The 21,352-nt window shown below is 43.8% G+C and overlaps 1 protein-coding gene across 1 annotated transcript in view; it reads right to left on the bottom strand.

Moving 5' to 3' along the window:
• Positions 1–21,352, bottom strand: part of LOC139263382 (ribosome quality control complex subunit NEMF) — a 136,326-nt gene that overhangs the window by 84,654 nt on the left and 30,320 nt on the right. Inside the window, exons 7-10 of the mRNA XM_070879389.1 lie at positions 2,887–2,976; positions 2,536–2,609; positions 333–403; positions 171–246 (exon numbers count right to left, since the gene is read on the bottom strand). Coding sequence (XP_070735490.1) covers positions 171–246; positions 333–403; positions 2,536–2,609; positions 2,887–2,976 — 311 coding nt within the window. The remainder of the gene's footprint in view (positions 1–170; positions 247–332; positions 404–2,535; positions 2,610–2,886; positions 2,977–21,352) is intronic.

Here is a 21,352-nt window from a genome sequence, read left to right as displayed (position 1 = left end):
AGGGATCAATGTACTTCTTGAAAAATCTATCAAATTTGTACACAATTAAGAAATAAGTGTCATATATTGACCTCCCATTACCAGGCAACCCATGCCTATGCCTGAAGAAGACTGAATATTTCACAAAATAATGAGATGAAAAGGAAATGTATAAAATCCAAAATTATCACCTTATCAAATGAGTCGAATTCTATGCAAGAATAGTTTTCATGCTGTGCAAAAAGAAATGGATGAAATTCCTCGTAGCTGTAAAAAAAGGAAAACATTTATTTTTAAATAGATCGTCTAATTACTCTACAACCAGACTATAATGTGAGAAGTATTAGACTTACGTTAGTAACTCTTCAGGTGGCTTGCTAGGATCCAAACTTGGTTTTTTTTCTCGTTTCTGTATTATATAACCCTAACCAGAAATAATTAATACAATTTTTGTGTATTTCATGGTAATAAGTCGGTACATCATTTTTTAAAACACAACTCTCATCGATGAACTTTTAGTCTATCTAAAGGGAGTAAAGGAGAACTGCACCTTGGCTCTCAAAAAAAAGTAAGCTTATATTAAAAGAAAATAGCTTGTTAGATTTTCAAATCATTATAATGGTTCATACTGTTACCCTCGAGTCAGAATTAGACTCTGGATTACAATATTAGAGTTTGCACTAAACTAAGGTCGCACAATGGCCCTGAAATTCCAGTTAGAGACTTCCCACGGGCACTTGCCTCCGACCGGAGAATTTTTACAAAATTACCTGGTGGTCTCAGATGCGCCTGCGATTCTGGTGGGAAGGCCGTCTCTTCCCACGCTGCAAAGCGCGCTCCCGTCCCCGAGGTTCCCACGCAGAAGGTGCAGTCACGTGTGGCTGTTCAACCAATCAGGTACAGTATTCTCAATTAATAGCAATGGGAACTCCGTATCTACGAGTTCTCATTGCTATTAATTGAGGAAAAAAAAACAAACACAATAACACCAATTAAAAAATAAAAAGCACACCTCATATAATTAAAATTAATTGAAATTAAAATTAATAAATATCTTAGAGAAAAAAAATTGAGTTTTTAAAAAGTTTTAAAATTATGGTTTAAAATACATTTAACGTAGTGGGCAGGGTTTTAAAAAATAAAGTGTATTTTTAATTTTATTTTTTATGTTTTAAGACTCTTATGCCTGTAAAAGTAGGCTAAGCGCCTGCTTTTATCAGACGCAGAGTTTTGAGGACATTTGCTGGGCAAGATATGGGTAAATACCGCAATCTTGCCCTTGCAAATGTCCTCGCCCCTGAGATACGGATGATCTGTCATCCTTGACAGATCGGAAAAGCCAGTTTTCAGCGCATGCGCATTGTGCGCTGAAAAAGGGCTTTTCCGATGTCTTCCCGGGTCCGTAGACACTCTGTATGAACCCGGGGAGGCCAAAATTTCTGGGCCAATATATTGAACCATCAACATAAAGTGGTGGGAAACAGCTTTGTGACACCGCAGTTATTCCTCACTGAATTTCTGATCTTAGTTGTGCCACTCCAGTAAAACATAGCAGGTACAACTTAGGAACAAGCCATTGGGCTCAACAAGTCCGTGTCAGCACTTGCCCTCCATACAGGAAAATAGGCCTAGTTACACTTATTTGCCCTGTTCCCGTATCCCCTTATCCCCCTTTCTTCATCTACCAATCCAATCTAATCTTAAATGTTGCCATATCCTCACAACTCTGTGCAAAGAAGGTGCTCTTACTCTTTTCTAAGGATCTTGACTTTAATCTGGTATCTATGGCCCCTCATTTTAGACCCATCAACTACTGGAATCAGTATGCTTCTGTCTACCTTGCCACATCCTTACATCATTTTAAACTCTTCTTTCATATCATTCCATAATCTATGTCGTTATAACAAGAAAGTCTCAATCCTTCAAGTTTCTCTTCAATTTGTATTTCCTCATACCTGGTAGCATCTAGTGAGTCTGTGTTGTACCCTCTCTAAAGCTTCAATATCCTGCTAGTAGCACAGAGGCCAAAACTATGCACAGTACTCTAACCGAGGTCTTATTTAATATAGGCTCATCGTTACCTCTTGGCTTGTATATTGTATACCTCAGGATAAACCCCAGAATTCCATTAGCTTTATTATGGTCTTATCAACCTGAGGTGTTGCCTATAACGTCCCATGAGCCTGTACCCCACTAAATCCCCAAGCTTTTCCACAGCACTAAGCCTACTTCCATTCAGAGTATAATTACTGCCATTACTTTTTTAAAACCCAAAATGTATTGCCATACGCTTACTGACAACGAATTTCATCTGCCACTTTTTAAGCCCATTCTTATCAATATCCTTTTGCAGCTTCCTTTGATATGCTAAAGAATTAATTATACCTCCTATTTTGGCATCATCTACAAATTTTGACATAATTTCCTGTATACAGTGATTGATATACATAAGGATGGTATCCGGAACAGGGAGATCCAAATACAGAATGGAGGAAAATAACTTACAGAAAGAGGGAGACTTAATATCACAAAGGAGATAATATTACACAAGTCTACCTGTCCTTTAAAGCTATTTGTCATCTCCATAAATTCCTCAGCCTTCTGTAGAGCAGCCAGAAGCTTCTCTCCATCTAGAAATGAAAACTGAAAATTAATATAACCAGTGAAGACAAGCATTAACAGAATTTCAAGCTCTGAAAATTAAAGCAGAAAAAGTAAAAATATGTCTAATTTACAAAAATGTATTAAAATTATTCATACCAGAGATTGCAATTATTTTGACAATAATATCTAAATGTATCTTATGGTCATGTTATGCCATTAATTTAAAGTTTAAATTATTTAAATAAAATGTATTATTTTAAATAACACTAATAAAATCAAGGTTCACAGCTCCTATAAACTTACCTTTAGACAAATCAAAATCTTGGCCTACTTTTGCACTACCAGAGAATCCAAACTTCATCAGGCAATGTTCAATCAATGTTGCTCCATAAGCTTTAAAATGAAAGAGATGTTGTGATAGATATGATATGAAATGTGATGAAATTTCCTATGATCAATTTTTTTCAATATCTATTCTGAAAGCTGGCAGGCTGCTTTAAATCTATTTTATTGCAGGCTCATTGTGAATTTAGAATTATCCACATCGTACACATGCTTGAAAATGACATTCTACAGTTGACAGGTGGTTGCAAAGATTCTATATGACCTAGATGTGTTTAAAACTTTTAAATTACAAATCCATTAGAAGGGGGTGAAGGGTTATAGAAACATAGAAAATAGGTGCAGGAGTAGGCCATTCGGCCCTTCTAGCCTGCACCGCCATTCAATGAGTTCATGGCTGAACATGCAACTTCAGTACCCCATTCCTGCTTTCTCACCATACCCCTTGATTCCCCTAGTAGTAAGGACTTCATCTAACTCCTTTTTGAATATATTTAGTGAATTGGCCTCAACAACTTTCTGTGGTAGAGAATTCCACAGGTTCACCACTCTCTGGGTGAAGAAATTCCTCCTCATCTCGGTCCTAAATGGCTTCCCCCTTATCCTTAGACTGTGTCCCCTGGTTCTGGACTTCCCCAACATTGGGAACATTCTTCCTGCATCTAACCTGTCTAACCCCGTCAGAATTTTAAACGTTTCTATGAGGTCCCCTCTCATTCTTCTGAACTCCAGTGAATACAAGCCCAGTTGATCCAGTCTTTCTTGATAGGTCAGTCCCGCCATCCCGGGAATCAGTCTGGTGAACCTTCACTGCACTCCCTCAATAGCAAGAATGTCCTTCCTCAGGTTAGGAGACCAAAACTGTACACAATACTCCAGGTGTGGCCTCACCAAGGCCCTGTACAATTGTAGCAACACCTCCCTGCCCTTGTACTCAAATCCCCTCGCTATGAAGGCCAACATGCCATTTGCTTTCTTAACCGCCTGCTGTACCTGCATGCCAACCTTCAATGACTGATGTACCATGACACCCAGGTCTCTTTGCACCTGCCCTTTTCCTAATCTGTCACCATTCAGATAATAGTCTGTCTCTCTGTTTTTACCACCAAAGTGGATAACCTCACATTTATCCACATTATACTTCATCTGCCATGCATTTGCCCACTCACCTAACCTATCCAAGTCGCTCTGCAGCCTCATAGAATCCTCCTTGCAGCTCACACTGCCACCCAACTTAGTGTCATCCGCAAATTTGGAGATACTACATTTAATCCCCTCGTCTAAATCATTAATGTACAGTGTAAACAGCTGGGGCCCCAGCACAGAACCTTGCGGTACCCCACTAGTCACTGCCTGCCATTCTGAAAAGTCCCCATTTACTCCTACTCTTTGCTTCCTGTCTGACAACCAGTTCTCAATCCATGTCAGCACACTACCCCCAATCCCATGTGCTTTAACTTTGCACATTAATCTCTTGTGTGGGACCTTGTCGAAAGCCTTCTGAAAGTCCAAATATACCACATCAACTGGTTCTCCCTTGTCCACTCTACTGGAAACATCCTCAAAAAATTCCAGAAGATTTGTCAAGCATGATTTCCCTTTCACAAATCCATGCTGACTTGGACCTATCATATTACCTCTTTCCAAATGCACTGCGATGACATCCTTAATAATTGATTCCATCATTTTACCCACTACCGATGTCAGGCTGACCGGTCTGTAATTCCCTGTTTTCTCTCTCCCTCCTTTTTTAAAAAGTGGGGTTACATTGGCTACCCTCCACTCCATAGGAACTGATCCAGAGTCAATGGAATGTTGGAAAATGACTGTCAATGCATCCACTATTTCCAAGGCCACCTCCTTAAGTACTCTGGGATGCAGTCCATCAGGCCCTGGGGATTTATCGGCCTTCAATCCCATCAATTTCCCCAACACAATTTCCCGACTAATAAGGATTTCCCTCAGTTCCTCCTCCTTACTAGACCCTCCGACCCCTTTTATATCCGGAAGGTTGTTTGTGTCCTCCTCAGTGAATACCGAACCAAAGTACTTGTTCAATTGGTCCGCCATTTCTTTGTTCCCCGTTATGACTTCCCCTGATTCTGACTGCAGGGGACCTACGTTTGTCTTTACTAACCTTTTTCTCTTTACATATCTATAGAAACTTTTGCAATCCGTCTTAATGTTCCCTGCAAGCTTCTTCTCGTACTCCATTTTCCCTGCCCTAATCAAACCCCTTGTCCTCCTCTGCTGAGTTCTAAATTTCTCCCAGTCCCCGGGTTCTCTGCTATTTCTGGCCAATTTGTATGCCACTTCCTTGGCTTTAATGCTATCCCTGATTTCCCTTGATAGCCACGGTTGAGCCACCTTCCCTTTTTTATTTTTACGACAGACAGGAATGTACAATTGTTGTAGTTCATCCATGCGGTCTCTAAATGTCTGCCATTGCCCATCCACAGTCAACCCCTTCAGTATCATTCGCCAATCTATCCTAGCCAATTCACGCCTCATACCTTCAAAGTTACCCTTCTTTAAGTTCTGGACCATGGTCTCTGAATTAACTGTTTCATTCTCCATCCTAATGCAGAATTCCACCATATTATGGTCACTCTTCCCCAAGGGGCCTCGCACAACGAGATTGCTAATTAATCCTCTCTCATTACACAACACCCAGTCTAAGATGGCCTCCCCCCTAGTTGGTTCCTCGACATATTGGTCTAAAAAACCATCCCTTATGCACTCCAGGAAATCCTCCTCTACCGTATTGCTTCCAGTTTGGTTAACCCAATCTATGTGCATATGGGGAGCAGGCAGGGAACATAAGAAATAGGAACAGGAGTAGGCCATACGGCCCCTCAAGCCTGCTCCCCCATTCAATAAGATCATGGCTGATCTGATCATGGACTCAGCTCCACTTCCCCGCCCGCTCCCCATAACCCCTTATCATCTTATCGTTTAAGAAACTGTCTATTTCTGTCTTAAATTTATTCAATGTCCCGGCTTCCACAGCTCTCTGAGGCAGTGAATTCCACTGATTTACAACTCTGAGAAGAAATTTCTCTTCATCTCTGTTTTAAATGGGCGGCCCCTTATTCTAAGATCATGACCTCTAGTTCTAAGTGGAACCATCCTCTCTGCTTCCACCTTGTCAAAGCCCCTCATAATCTTATACGTTTCAATAAGATCACCTCTCATTCTTCTGAATTCCAATGAGTAGAGGCCCAACCTACTCAACCTTTTCTCATAAGTCAACCCCCTCATCTCTGGAATCAACCTTGTGAACCTTCTCTGAACTGCCTCCAAAGCAAGTATATCCTTTCATAAATATGGAAAATAAAAACTGCACACAGTATTCCAGGTGTGGCCTCACCAATACCTTGTATAGCTATAGCAAGACTTCCCTGCTTTTATACTCTATCCCCTTTACAATCCCCTTCCTGATCACTTGCTGTACCTGCATACTATTCTTTTGTGTTTCATGCACAAGTACCCCCAGGTCCCGCTGTACTGCGGCACTTTGCAATCGTTTTCCATTTAAATAATAACTTGCTCTTTGATTTTTCTGCCAAAGTGCATGACCTCACATTTTCCAACATTATACTCCATCTGCCAAATTTTTGCCCACTCACTTATGTCCTTTTGCATATTTTTTGTATCCTATTCATACATTGCTTTTCTTCCCAGCTTTGTATCGTCAGCAAACTTTGTTACGTTACACTCAGTCCCTTCTTCCAAGTCGTTAATATAGATTGTAAATAGTTGGGGGCCCAGCACTGATCCCTGTGGCACCCCACTAGTTACTGGTTGCCAACCAGAGAATAAACCATTTATCCCGACTCTCTGTTCTCTGTTAGGGAAGTGGAGCTAAGCCCAAGATCAGATCAGCCATTATCTTATTAAATGGGAGAGCAGGCTCGAGGCCAAATGGCCTACTCCTGCTCCTATTTCTTTTGTTATATAATTGGAAGCACTTCCTGATAACTTCTGTATAATTATCAATCCACTGACACTGGAAGTTTGATCGTTTGTTGCTTTGTTTAACTAGAGTCATGTCTGGGAAGCCAGCATTATGCTTTTGACCCCCTGCTGTGAGTGAGTATTTGTTTGTGACAACACCATTTTGATTCCCTTTGTCCTGCAATTAGACAATTTTGATTTACTAAAGTAAATCAGTTACACCAGTGGGGGAAGGTCTCACAGGGGGTCTCTAAGACAAGAAGACAGGTGGGGGTGGGGGGGGGATGAAGGGCAAGTAGAGATATACATGGGGCCATTTTGCTCAGCTTGCCAGTTCTATCCTGTATCACTGTATTGTAGCTCAGTGGAAGAGTTCTTGAGGAGCTCTGTGGGCCATTATCAATACCAACATACAAGATGCTAATACTGTACATGTTCAGTGTTATCATTAGAGTAAGTAAAGTGTTGTGTATTGTTATTTTTGTATCACAGAAGGAAATTAAGAGTTAAAAGTTCAGTAAAATAGCACAAACTGCTGTATTTTTCTACTACTTCTAATAAACCTATTTCATAGTTATATCCTACATCATGACCTGATAGTGAATATTCTTCCACTTTTCTAGTCTACAAGATCATAACAAGGTCAATGTTATATCCGATAAGTTAAATACAGTAACAAAAGTTTCAGTTTAACGCTTAGACAATATTACATTATCAGATGTTGTACAGGTAAAACCACATCACACTCCTGGTCATAAGGAGTGAGGGCTTGAATACAGGAGAGGTCTTTGGTGGCTAGCATTGAGAGAAACACCTAGATATAGCCTAAATAGAAGTGCCAGATTAAACTGTGCACCAAAGCAAAAACATGTAATTGATCTGATTCATACATGCAATGTTACTGTAAAATGATACCCAAGAAACAAATTAACTTGCTTTGAACTTCTGTGATAAGAAAGCAACAATCTCCCATGACTTCCTTATGATAAACTTCTCATATCAGAATCTACCTTTGCTTACGACAGAATGGAACAGATTGGTATGTACTTAGATTATTGGCCACTGATCAGACATGGTACAAACTGTGTCATGGAAGATAAAAATGGACCACCTAAGCCAGTTAAGATTTTTGGAGCTCAACTGTTTACTGTGATTTTCGGGCCATAACCCTGATTCACAGCTCCATTGTTCACTAATAACTTTGCTCCACAGCCCCAATGCTCACCATTAACCCTGATCCACAGCCCCATTGTTCATCATTAACCCTGCTCCACAGCTCCACTGTTCATCATTAACCCTGCTCCACAGAACATAATAGAAGCAGTAGGACATAAGGCCCCTCAAGCCTGTTCTGCCATTCACTAAGATTCCTGCCTGTTCCTCATAACCCAACTCTCCAATAGTTCAAGAATCTGTCTATCTCAGCCTTGAATACATTCAATGACTCAGCTTCCACAGCTCTATGGGAGAGAGAATTCCAAAGATTCACAACCCTCAGAGGAGAAATTCCTCCTCATCTCCATCTTAAATAGGCAACCACTTATTCTGAAACTATGTCCTCGAGTTCTAGATTCCCCCATGAGAGGAAACATCCTCTCTGCATCCAACCTGTCAATCCCCCTTCAAATTGTATATGTTTCAATAAGATCACCTCTCATTCTTCTAAACTCCAATGAGTATACACCCAACCTTTCCTCATAAGACAACCCCTTCATCCCAGGAATCAACCTAGTGAACCTTTCCTGAACTGCCTCCAACGCAAGTATATCCCTCCTTAAATAAGGAGACCAAAACTGTACGCAGCACTCTAGAGCCCCAAGTTTCGTGCCGCGGCAAAAACGGCGCACCTCCGAGCTGGGCGCCTGTTTTTCGCGCCGAAAACTGCGCCTAAAAAAAGTCCGATATTCAAGGAGCTCGATGTCTGCTTGGTGCGGCGCGCTCTTCGCAGCAGGGGGCGGAGCCTAACACTCGCGACGATTTTCTAAGCGGGGGGCGGGTACAATTTAAATTAGCCTTTGTGGTGCCGGCAATCCTGCGCGTGCGCGTTGGAGCGTGCGCGCACGCACAGTCTCACACAAACATTGGCACTCGGCCATTTTAAAAAATACTGCAGAAAAAGTGAAGATTTGTTTCTTGGACCCCTGCAAAGGCTTGTAATTTAATTTTTTTTGATATTTCTGTGTGTGAGAGAGTGCTTTTAGCAGCACTGCTGAATAAATCACCTGCTGAAATCAGTGAGTTCAGCTTTTCACTGTTAAACTTGCAGAACCGGTGCTGCATTGGTGCATGCAAATTAAGGACTGTGTTTGGAGAAATAAGAGTGCCAGTTCAACTTTGCAATAATACGTGGTATTGACAATGCAGCACCCATTCTGCAAATTTAAATATAAAACTGTCCGATGTGGCTGCTCTCCTGTCCATCAAATGGCCTCAGTCCCCCTCACAGCTCGCAAGGCTGCTTGTGTCTTTGGCTGGCCGGCCAGCCACTCGTTTCATGGCTGAATGGCCTCTCAGCGCTGAGTCATGTTCCGCTGCATGATTTCTTTTCTGGCAGTACCCACTTGTACAGACTGCCCCAATACTATCATTCTGCTATTGATCTCTCTCCACATGATTTGCTCCTGATTTTTAGGAGCAACTGGTGTAGAACGGAGTATCTTAGAAATTCAAATTCTCGGCAATTAGTTTGCTCCAGTTCTAGTCAGTTAGAACAGTTTCATTTTGGAACAGAATTTTTTTTTCAAAAGGGGGCGTGTCCGGCCACTTACGCCTGTTTTCAAAGTTTCGGCAGTGAAAACTTACTCCAAACTAACTTAGAATGGAGTAAGTGAAGATTTTTGTACGCTGGAAAAAACCTTGTCTACACTTTAGAAAATCAGGCGTAGGTTACAAATCAGGCGTAGGGAATGGGGGGGGGGGGGTTTAAAGGGAAGTTTACAAACATTAAACACTTCAGTTTTACAAATAAAGAGCCATCATCAATAATAAATGATAAAAGCATCAATAAATCAACCAATAAATCAATCAAAAAAAATTAATAAGAATTTTTTTTTTTAAATCAATAAATAAAACACTTTCTACTTACCGACTGCAGCACCGGGAGCCCTCCAACAGCTTGCTGGGATGCCCCCCCCCAGTGTGTCTCTGTCAGTGTCTCTATCTCTCTGTCTGTCTGTCTGTCTGTCTGTGTTTCTCACTCTCTGTCTGTCAGTGTCTGTGTTTCTGACAGAGAGGGGGGGCAGGGGGAGGGGAGGGAGGGAGGCGGGAGGGGGAGGGGAGGGAGGCGGGAGGGGGAGGGGAGGGAGGCGGGGAGGGAGGGGGAGGGGAGGGAGGCGGGAGGAACGTGGGGAGGGGGGAGAGGAGAAGGGGAAAAAGGGGGGAGAGGAAAGGGGGAGGAGAAGGGGAAAAAGGGGGGGGGGAAGAGGAGAAGGGGAAAGGGGGGGAAGAGAGGGGGGAAAGGAGAGGGGGCAGAGGAGAGGGAGGAGAGGAGAGGGAGGAGAGGAGAGGGGGAAACGGGCCGGGCCCAAGGCTTCGGGCAGGGCCTGTCCCCAGCAACAGATTTACAGGTAGGTGACGTTGGGTCGGGTCGGGGGCAGGAGGAGGGAGGTCGGTTGGTTGGTTCGGGGAGGGAGGGAGCGTGGGTCGGTTCGGTTCGGGTCGGGTCGGGGGGTGGGGGAGCAGAGGGAGGTCGGGTCGGATCGGTTCGTGTCGGGGGGAGGGAGGTCAGGTCGAGTCGGGTCAGGTCCGGGAGGGGGCTTGGGTCGGGTCGGGGGGGGGGAAGTTCGGTTCGGGTCGGGGGAGGTCTGGTGGGGGGGGGGGGGGGAAGAGTTGGGTCGGTATCGGGTCCGGTCCGGAGGCGGGGGACGGGAAGCGGGAGTCGAGTCAGGTCGGGAGGAAGCAGGAGCTGGCCGTGGGAGGAGCCTTGTTCACGCAGCCCCAGTGAGGCCATTCGGCCAGGGCTAGGGGCTGCGTGCTTCGGGCCCCTCCCACACAGTTTTGGGCGCCTGTTGCTACTGCACATGCGTGCCCACTGTAGCACGCATGTGCAGAGGTCCCGGCACTGTTTTCTGCGCAGGGACCTGGCTCCGCCCCCTGCAGCTCGTGCTGCGCCGCGCCGAGGGCCAGCAGGGAGACGGAGAATCTGGAAGTTTTTTTTAGGCGCACTTTGTTGCGCGAAAAACAGGCGTCCAGGAACGGCGCAGCCCGAAACTTGGGCCATATACTCCATCTGCCAAATTTGTGCCCACTCACTTAACCTATCTATATCCCTTTGCAAACTCTCTGTCCTCCTCGCAAACTGCTTTCACATCAATCTTTGTATCGTCAGCAAACTTGGCTACACTACACTCGGTCTCTTCATCCAAGTCATTAATATACATTGTAAATAGTTGAGGCCCCAACACTGATCCCTGTAGCATTCCACTAGTTAGTTTGCCAACCTGAAAGTGACCTATTTATCCGACTCTGGTTTTTGTTAGTTAGCCAATCCTCTATCCATGCTAATATATTACCCCCAACACCATGAGCTCTTATCTTATGTAGTAATCTTTTATGTCATCTCATAGGCAGTCCCTCGAATCGAGGATGGCTTGCTTCCACGTCAAAAAGTTCACAGGTGTTTCAATGATGGACCTAAAATTCCAGGTCCAAACTAAATCTTGAAGGATGGAAGATGCCTGTGCTTGGATTTTTTTTTTAAGGTGTGGTGACCGTTGCACACCAGCCACCACATGGGCTTGACAGAGCTAGGTCTTGATCCAGTAGCAAGGATTAACAAAGACGACTGGAGACCTGCTCTGCTGCACGAACCTAGTGCGCACACAAATCGCAGTGTGGGCTGGCCCATGCTGCCCCTGGGCCCTCGTCTCTTCCGAGCCCCGAACTCACACCTCTTCTGGGCCCTGATCACGTCCCTCTACAATCTTTCGCCGCTCCTTCGCCCCGACCCAGCCGCTCCTGCAGTACTTGCCCTCGCTTCAATCACCGATCTGGACCTTGATGAGGTCCCTCTTCGCTGCCGTTGTTCTCCTGCTCCAGCACGTGTTGCTCCCTGGAGTGGTATGTTGCCACGCTGCTCCTTCCGCTCCCCTGCCTGCTACAATGGTGCTCGCAGGCTGGAGGCCAGCAGACTGCTGGGCTAGGCTGCCACGTTGCTCCTTCCGCTCCCCTGCCTGCTCCGCTGGTGCTCGCAGGCCGGGGGCACCTTATTGAATGCCTTTTGGAAATCCAAATACACTACATCTACTGATTCTCCATTATCCATCCTGCTCATTACATCCTCAAAGAACTAAATTTGTCAAACACTATTTCCCTTTCATAAAACCATGTTGACTCTGCTTGATTATATTATGATTTTCTAAATGTCCTACTACGTCCTTAATAATGGATTCCAACATTTCCCAATGACAGATTTTAGGCTAACTGGCATATATTTTTCTGCTTTCGGTCTCCCTCCTTTCTTGAATAGGGGTGTTACATTTGCAGTTTTCCAATCTGCTGGGACCTTTCCAGAATCTGGGGAGTTTTGGAAGATTACAACCAATACATCCACTATCTCTGCAGCCACTTTAAAAAAAAAAGACCCTATGATGCAGGCCATCAGGTCCAGGGAACTTGTCAGCCTTTAGTCCCATTAGTTTGCCGAGCACTTTTCCTCTCGTGATAATGATTGTTTTAATTTCCTCCCTCCCTTGTGCCCCTTGATTTTCTACTATTATTATGATGCTTTTAGTGTTTTCTACTGTGAAAAGATACAAAATACTTGTTCAAAGTCTCTGCCATTTCCTTGTTTCCCATTATTAATTCTCCAGTCTTGTCCTCTAAGGGACTAAGAACATAAGACCCCAAGGTGGATGCAGAGAATATATTTCCACTCATAGAGGAAACTAAAACTAGGGGGCATAGTCTCAGAATAAGGGGCCGCCCATTTAAAACTGAGATGAGGATGAATTTCTTCTCTCTGTCCTACAGTGTAGCTACTGTTGGGGGGCCTATTGACTACTCCCACCAGTGACTTCTTTGTCTTGCTATTTCTCATCTCCACCCAAACTCATTCTACATCTTGATCTTCCGAGCCAAGATCAGTTCTCACTACTGTACTGGTCTCATCCTTTATTAACAGAGCTACCCCACCTCCTTTTCCTTTCTGCCAATCCTTCCGAAATGTCAAGTATCTCTGAATATTCAGTTCCCAGCCTTGGTCACCTTGCAACCACATCTCTGTAATGGCTATCAGATCATATTCATTTATTTCTATTTGTGCCATCAATTCATCTATCTTGTTACGAATGCTGAGTGCATTCAGATAAAGAGCCTTTAATTTTGTCTTTTTACCATTACCATTTTTCCCTACTCTGACCCCAATTGCTGGTGCCGGAGAGCAGTACTCCGCTGTAGAATACACCAGGGCGAGTGCTGCCGTACGGAATGTTTGAGCATCAGCTCCCCATGTGGATCCAGTGGATTTTCTGGATCAAGTTGACCCTACTCTTTAGTTTCTTCCTAAGATTCTGGAGATGTTGTCTATATGACAGGGTGCGATCAAACATGACTCCTAAACAGAAGGTTTTTTTGGCATGGTTTACCTCTGCACCGCAAAAGGAGACTTTCAAAGCTTGGTTTGCTTGATGCTTCCATACTGTGTCATATACCGCCGACAGGTCCACAGGTGCTATGGCGGTCTTGAGCTGGCACTGGAAGTCTGCTTCGATGTGCGTTGTCCGGAAGCCCGCTTGTTCCTTAGAAATGGTTGACTCGATGATGATGGCTAGTCTGTGGAGCAGAAGCCTCTCCAGCACTTTATAACAAGTGCAAAGGAGATCGGGCGGTAGCTGGAGGCTTCACAAGTATTCTTCCCCTGCTTCAGGAGGGCAATTATTTTTGTCTCCGTCCAAATAGGTGGAATTTTACCAATTGCTAGTACCACAGAGAAGAATCTGGTCAACCATCTATTCGCTTTTGGTCCCAGTTTAAGAATTTTGGGTAAACACATCTAAAAGTCAGGAGCAAATCATGTGGAAACTTGGGGCCTATATATGTGAAGGCACAAAGCACAGTAAACAAGGTTGGTGAGCTACAGGCGCAAATAGCCACATGGGAATATGATGTCGTGGCAATAACCTAACAGAGACCTGGCTCAAAAAAGGGCAGGATTAGGTACTAAAAATTCCTGGATATAGGGTTTTCAGGAAAGGCAGCGAAGGAAAGATGGGAGGTGGTGTTGCAGTATTGGTTAAGCAGAATGTTATAGTGCTGGAGAGAGAGGATGTTCTGGAGGGGTCAAGGACAGAATCTATTTGGTTAGAGTTAAGAAGCAATAGAGGTGCCATTACACTACTAGGTGTACTCTATAGGCCACCAACTAGTGGGAAAATGATGGAGGAGCTAATTTGCAGAGAAATTACAGAGGTGCAAGTACTATAGAGTTGTGATAATGGGGGACTTCACCTATGGTAAAATAGACTGGAATAATAATGGTGTAAAGGGCAGCGATGGGGAAGAATTTCTGAAGTGTGTTCAGGAGAACTTTCTTGATCAGTATGTTTCCAGCCCAATGAGGAAGGAGGCTTTGTTGGATCTGATTCTGGGGAATGAGATAGGTCAGGTGGAGCAAGTGTCAGTAGGTGAATATTTAGGGATCAGTGATCATAGTATCATACGGTTTAGATTAGCTATGGAAAAGAACAGGGAGCAATCTAGAGTAAAAATACATGATTGGAGGAAGGCAAATTTCAGTGAGATGAGAACGGATCTGGCCCGGGTAAATTGGAATCAAAGATTGGCAGGCAAAACTGTAGTGGAACACTGGGCTGCCTTTAAAAAGAAAATAGTTCAGGTACAGTCAAGGTACATTCCCACTAGGGGGAAAGGTAGGGCAACTAAAGTCAGAGCTCCCTGGATGACGAAAGAAATAGTGAGTAAGATGAATATGAAAAGGAGCACCTATGACATATGTCAGGTCAAGGATACATCTGAGAATCAGGCTGAATATAGAAAGTCCAGAGGAGAAGTGCAAAAGGAACTAAGCGGGGCAAAGAGAGGGTATGAGAATAGAATGGTAGCTAACATAAAAGGTAATCCAAAAGTCTTCGATAGGCATAGAAATACTAAACAGGTAGTAAGAGGAGGGGTGGGGCGGATTAGGGACCAAAAAGGAGAGCTACGCATGGAGGCAGAGGGTCTGGCTGAGGTACTTTATGAGTACTTAGCATCTGTCTTCACCAAGGAAGATGATGCTGCCATAGATATAGTAAAGGAGGAGGTAGCGGAGATACTGGATGGGATAAGGATTGATAAAGACGAGGTACTAGAAGCGCTGACTGTACTTAAAGTAAATAAGTCACCAGGACTGGATGGGATGCATCCTAGGACGCGGAGGGAAGTGAAGGAAGAAATTGTGGAGGTACTGGCCATAATCTTCCAATCCTCCTTAGAAACAGAGTTGGTGCCAGAAGACTGGAGAATTGCAAATGTTCCACCCTTGTTCAAAAAAGGGTGTAAAGATAAACCCAGAAACTATAGGCTGGTCAGTTTAACATCGGTAGTGGGGAAGCTTTTAGAAACAATAATCAGGGACAAAATTGTCACTTGGGCAAGTGTCGATGAATTAAGGGAAACCAGCACAGATTTATTTAACCAACTCGATTGAGTTTTTTGATGAGATAACAGCGAAGGTCGATGAGGGCAATGCGGTTGACGTGATGCATGGATTTCCAAAAGGCTTCTGACAAAGTGTCACATAATAGGCTTGCCAGCAAAGTTGAACCCCATGGAATAAAAGAGACAGTTGCAGAATGGATAAGCAATTGGTTAAGTGACAGGAAACAGGGTAGTGGTGAATGGCTGTTTTTCGGACTGGAGGGAGGTTTATAGTGGTGTTCCCCAGAGGTCAGCACTAGGACCTAAATGCACGCAGCATTCGAAATAAAGTAAATGAGTTGACGGCACAAATCATTACAAATGGGTATGATTTGGTGGCCATTACAGAAACGTGGTTGCAGGGGGGGCCAAGACTTGGAATTAAACATATAGGGGTATCTGACAATTCGGAAAGTTAGACAAGAAGGCAAAGGAGGTGGGGTAGTTTTGTTAATAAAGGATGATATCAGGGCAGTTGTGAGAGATGATATTGGCTCAAATGAACAAAATGTTGAATCACTGTGGGTGGAGATTAGAGATAGTAAGGGGAAAAAGTCACTGGTGGGCGTAGTTTATAGGCCCCCAAATAATAACTTCACGGTGGGGCGGGCAATAATCAAGGGAATAATGGAGGCATGTGAAAAAGGAACGGCAGTAATCATGGGGGATTTTAACCTACATATCGATTGGTCAAATCAAATCGCACGGGGTAGCCTCGAGGTGGAATTCATAGAATGCATACGGGATTGTTTCTTAGAACAGTATATTACAGAACCTACAAGGGAGCAAGCCATCTTAGATCTGGTCCTGTGTAATGAGACAGGAATAATAAACGACCTCCGAGTAAAAGATCCTCTCGGAATGAGTGATCACAGTATGGTTGAATTTGTAATCCAGATTGAGGGTGAGGAAGTAGTGTCTCAAACGAGCGTACTATGCTTAAACAAAGGGGACTACAGTGGAATGAGGGCAGAGTTGGCTAAAGTGGACTGGAAACATAGACTAAACGGTGGCACAGTTGAGGAACAGTGGAGGACTTTTAAGGAGCTCTTTCATAGTGCACAACAAAAATATATTCCAGTGAAAAAGAAGGGCGGTAAGAGAAGGGATAACCAGCCGTGGATAACCAAGGAAATAAAGGAGTATCAAATTAAAAACCAATGCGTATAAGGTGGCCACGGTTAGTGGGAAACTAGAAGATTGGGAAAATTTTAAACGACAGCAAAGAATGACTAAGAAAGTAATAAAGAAAGGAAAGATAGATTACGAAAGTAAACTTGCGCAATCCATAAAAACAGATAGTAAAAGCTTTTACCGATATATAAAACGGAAAAGAGTGACTAAAGTAAATGTTGGTCCCTTAGAAGATGAGAAGGGGGATTTAATAATGGGAAATGTGGAAATGGCTGAGACCTTAAACAATTATTTTGCTTCGATCTTCACAGTGGAAGACACAAAAACCATGCCAAAAATTGCTGGTCACGGGAATGTGGGAAGGAAGGACCTTGAGATAATCACTATCACTAAGGGAGTAGTGCTGGACAGGCTAATGGGACTCAAGATAGACAAGTCCCCTGGTCCGGATGAAATGCATCCCAGGGTATTAAAAGAGATGGTGGAAGTTATAGCAGATGCATTCGTTATAATCTACCAAAATTCTCTGGACTCTGGGGAGGTACCAGCGGATTGGAAAGCAGCTAATGTAACGCCTATGTTTAAAAAAGGGGGCAGACAAAAGGCAGGTAACTATAGGCCAGTTAGTTTAACATCTGTAGTGGGGAAAATGCTTGAAGCTATCATTAAGGAAGAAATAGCGGGACATCTAGATAGGAATAGTGCAATCAAGCAGACGCAACATGGATTCATGAAGGGGAAATCATGTTTAACTAATTTACTAGAATTCTTTGAGGATATAACGAGCATGGTGGATAGAGGTGTACCGATGGATGTGGTGTATTTAAGATTTCTAAAAGGCATTCGATAAGGTGCCACACAAAAGGTTACTGCAGAAGATAAAGGTACGCGGAGTCAGAGGAAATGTATTAGCATGGATAAAGAATTGGCTGGCTTACAGAAAGCAGAGAGTCGGGATAAATGGGTCCTTTTCGGTTTGGAAATCGGTGGTTAATGGTGTGCCACAGGGATCGGTGCTGGGACCACAACTGTTTACAATATACATAGATGACCTGGAAGAGGGGACAGAGTGTAGTGTAACAAAATTTGCAGATGACACAAAGATTAGTGGGAAAGCGGGTTGTGTAGAGGACACAGAGAGGCTGCAAAGAGATTTAGATAGATTAAGCGAATGGGCTAAGGTTTGGCAGATGGAATACAATGTCGGAAAATGTGAGGTCATCCACCTTGGGGGAAAAAAAACAGTAAAAGGGAATATTATTTGAATGGGGAGAAATTACAACATGAGGGACCTGGGGGTCCTTGTGCATGAATCCCAAAAATTTAGTTTGCAGGTGCAGCAGGTAATCAGGAAGGCATATGGAATGTTGGCCTTCATTGCGAGAGGGATGGAGTACAAAATCAGGGAGGTCCTGCTGCAATTGTATAAGGTATTGGTGAGGCCGCACCTGGAGTACTGCGTGCAGTTTTGGTCACCTTACTTAAGGAAGGATATACTTGCTTTGGAGGGGGTACAGAGACGATTCACTAGGCTGATTCCGGAGATGAGAGGGTTATCTTATGATGATAGATTGAGTAGATTGGGTCTTTACTCGTTGGAGTTCAGAAGGATGAGGGGTGATCTTATAGAAACATTTAAAATAATGAAAGGGATAGACAAGATAGAGGCAGAGAGGTTGTTTCCACTGGTCAGGGAGACTAGAACTAGGGGACATAGCCTCAAAATACGGGGGAGCCAATTTAAAACTGAGTTGAGAAGGAATTTCTTCTCCCAGAGGGTTGTGAATCTGTGGAATTCTCTGCCCAAGGAAGCAGTTGAGGCTAGCTCATTGAATGTATTCAAATCACAGATAGATAGATTTTTAACCAATAAGGGAATTAAGGGTTACGGGGAGCGGGCGGGTAAATGGAGCTGAGTCCACGGCCAGATCAGCCATGATCTTGTTGAATGGCGGAGCAGGTTCGAGGGGCTAGATGGCCTACTCCTGTTCCTAATTCTTATGTTCTTATGACCACTGCTTTTCGGGATATATGCTAACGACTTGGATGTGGGTGTACAGGGCACAATTTCAAAATTTGCAGATGGCACAAAAGTTGGAAGTATAGCGAACAGTGAGGAGGATAGAAACATAGAAACAAGGTGCAGGAGTAGGCCATTTCAGCCTTCGAGCCTGCACCACCATTCAATAAGATCATGACTGATCATTCACCTCAGTACCCCTTTCCTGCTTTCTCTCCATATCCCTTGATCCCTTTAGCCGTAAGGGCCATATCTAACTCCCTCTTGAATATATCCAATGAACTGGCATCAACAACTCACTGTGGTAGAGAATTCCACAGGTTAACAACTATCTGAGTGAAGAAGTTTCTCCTCATATCAGTCCTAAATGGCTTACTCCTTATCCTTAGACTATGTCCCCTGGTTCTGGACCTCGCCATCATCAGGAACATTCTTCCTGCATCTAACCTGTTCCAGTCCCATAAGAATTTTATATGTTTCCATGAGATCCCCTCTCATCCTTCTGAACTCCAGTGAATACAGGCCCAGTCGATCCAGTCTCTCCTCATATGGCAGTCCTGCCATCCCGGGAATCAGTCTGGTGAACCTTTGCTGCACTCCCTCAATAGCAAGTACGTCATTCCTCAGATTAGGAGACGAAAACTGAACACAATATTCCAAGTGAGGCCTCACCAAGGCCCTGTACAACTGCAGTAAGACCTCCCTGCTCCTATACTCAAATCCCCTAGCTATGAAGGCCAACATACCATTTTCCTTCTTCACCACCTGCTGTACCTGCATGCCAACTTTCAATGACCGATGTACCATGACACCCAGGTCTCGTTGCACCTCCCCTTTTGCTAATCCGCCGCCATTCAGATAATATTCTGCCTTCGTGTTTTTGCCACCAAAGTGGATAACCTCACATTTATCCACATTATACTACATCTGCCATGCGTTTGCCCACTCACCTAACCTGTCCAAGTCACCCTGCAGTCTCTTAGCGTCCTCCTCACAGCTCATACCACCACCCAGCTTAGTGTCATCTGCAAACTTGGAGACATCACACACAATTCCTTCATCTAAATCATTGATATATATTGTAAATAGTTGGGGTCCCAGCACTGAGCCCTGCGGCACCCCACTAGTCACTGCCTGCCATTCTGTAAAGGACCCGTTTATCCCTACTCTCTGCTTCCTGTCTGCCAACCTGTTCTGTATCCACGTCAGTACATTACCCCAATACGTGCTTTAATTTTGCACACCAATCTCTTGTGTGGGACCTTGCCAAAAGCCTTTTGAAAGTCCAAATACACCATTATCCACTGGTTCTCCCTTGTCCATTCTACTAATTACATCCTCAAAATATTCTAGAAGATTTGTCAAGCATGATTTTCCCTTCATAAATCCATGCTGACTTGGACCGATCTTGTTACTGCTTTCCAAATGCGCTGCTATTTCATCTTTAATAACTGATTCCAACATTTTCCCCACTACTAATGTCAGGCTAACCGATCTATAATTATCCGTTTTCTCTCTCCCTCCTTTTTTAAAAAGTGGTGTTACATTAACTACCCTCCAGTCCATAGGAACTGATCCAGAGTCAATAGACTGTTGAAAAATGATCACCAATGCATCCATTATTTCTAGGGCCACTTCCTTAAGTAATCTGGGATGCAGACTATCAGGCCCCGGGGATTTATCGATCTTTAATCCCAATTTCCCGAACACAATTTCCTGCCTAATAAGGATTTCCTTCAGTTCCTCCTTCTCACTAGACCCTCAGTCCCCTAGTATTTCCGGAAGGTTGTTTGTGTCTTCCTTCGTGAAGACAGATCCAAAATATTTGTTCAACTGGTCTGCCATTTCTTTGTTCCCCATTATAAATTCACCTGAATCTGACTGCACGGGACCTACGTTTGTCTTCACTAATCTTTTTCTCTTCACATATCTATAGGAGCTTTTGCAGTCAGTTTTTATGTTCCCAACAAGCTAGTGATAAGACTTCAAGAGAATATAGAGAGGTTGGTGGAATGGGCAGACACGTGGTAGATTAAATTTAATGCCGAAAAGTGCAAATTGATACATTTTGGTCGAAAGAATGAGTGGAAATATAAACTAAAGGTTCAATCCTAAATGGGGTGCATGAACAGAGTGTATGTGCACAAATCGTTGACGGTGGTAGGGCAGGTTGAGAAAGCGGTTAAAAAGAGGCAGCTCGTGCAGAGCACGGAGTGCAACAGCATAGAGTGGCATTTGTGAGTTCGATAAGTGGGTGAGTTTTAAGGGTTATTCTCTTTAAACCATTTGGAGGCTGGAGTAAATTGTTAGTGGCAATTGCCAGTAGCTTCTAAGTAAGTAGCAGTTTAATTTAAAGGGGAAAAGTTAAATAGTTGGGAATCTTTCAGGTTTAGGCAGAAAAAACAAGGTAACTCTCCAGTAGGAGGCAATTCGCAGCTAGTTAAAACCAGTTCTGTAAACGACTGACTAGTAGTGAGTCATCTGACCTAGTTTAAAAAGAGGCAGCTCGTGCCGAGCACGGAGTGCAGCAGCATAGAGTGGCATTTGTGAGTTTAGTAAGTGGGTGAGTTTTAAGGCAAGTGGGGGTGGCAGGTGCTGTTTTGTCTTGTTTTTCCTACCAGTGCTGACACTAGAGCAGCTGATAAGGAGTGCGAGAGTAGGAGACGAAGGCCCAGTGAC

This window comes from Pristiophorus japonicus, chromosome 4, assembly GCF_044704955.1.
Source record: "Pristiophorus japonicus isolate sPriJap1 chromosome 4, sPriJap1.hap1, whole genome shotgun sequence".
Taxonomy (NCBI): domain Eukaryota; kingdom Metazoa; phylum Chordata; class Chondrichthyes; family Pristiophoridae; genus Pristiophorus; species Pristiophorus japonicus.
This window is presented reverse-complemented; position numbering and strand designations above follow the sequence as displayed.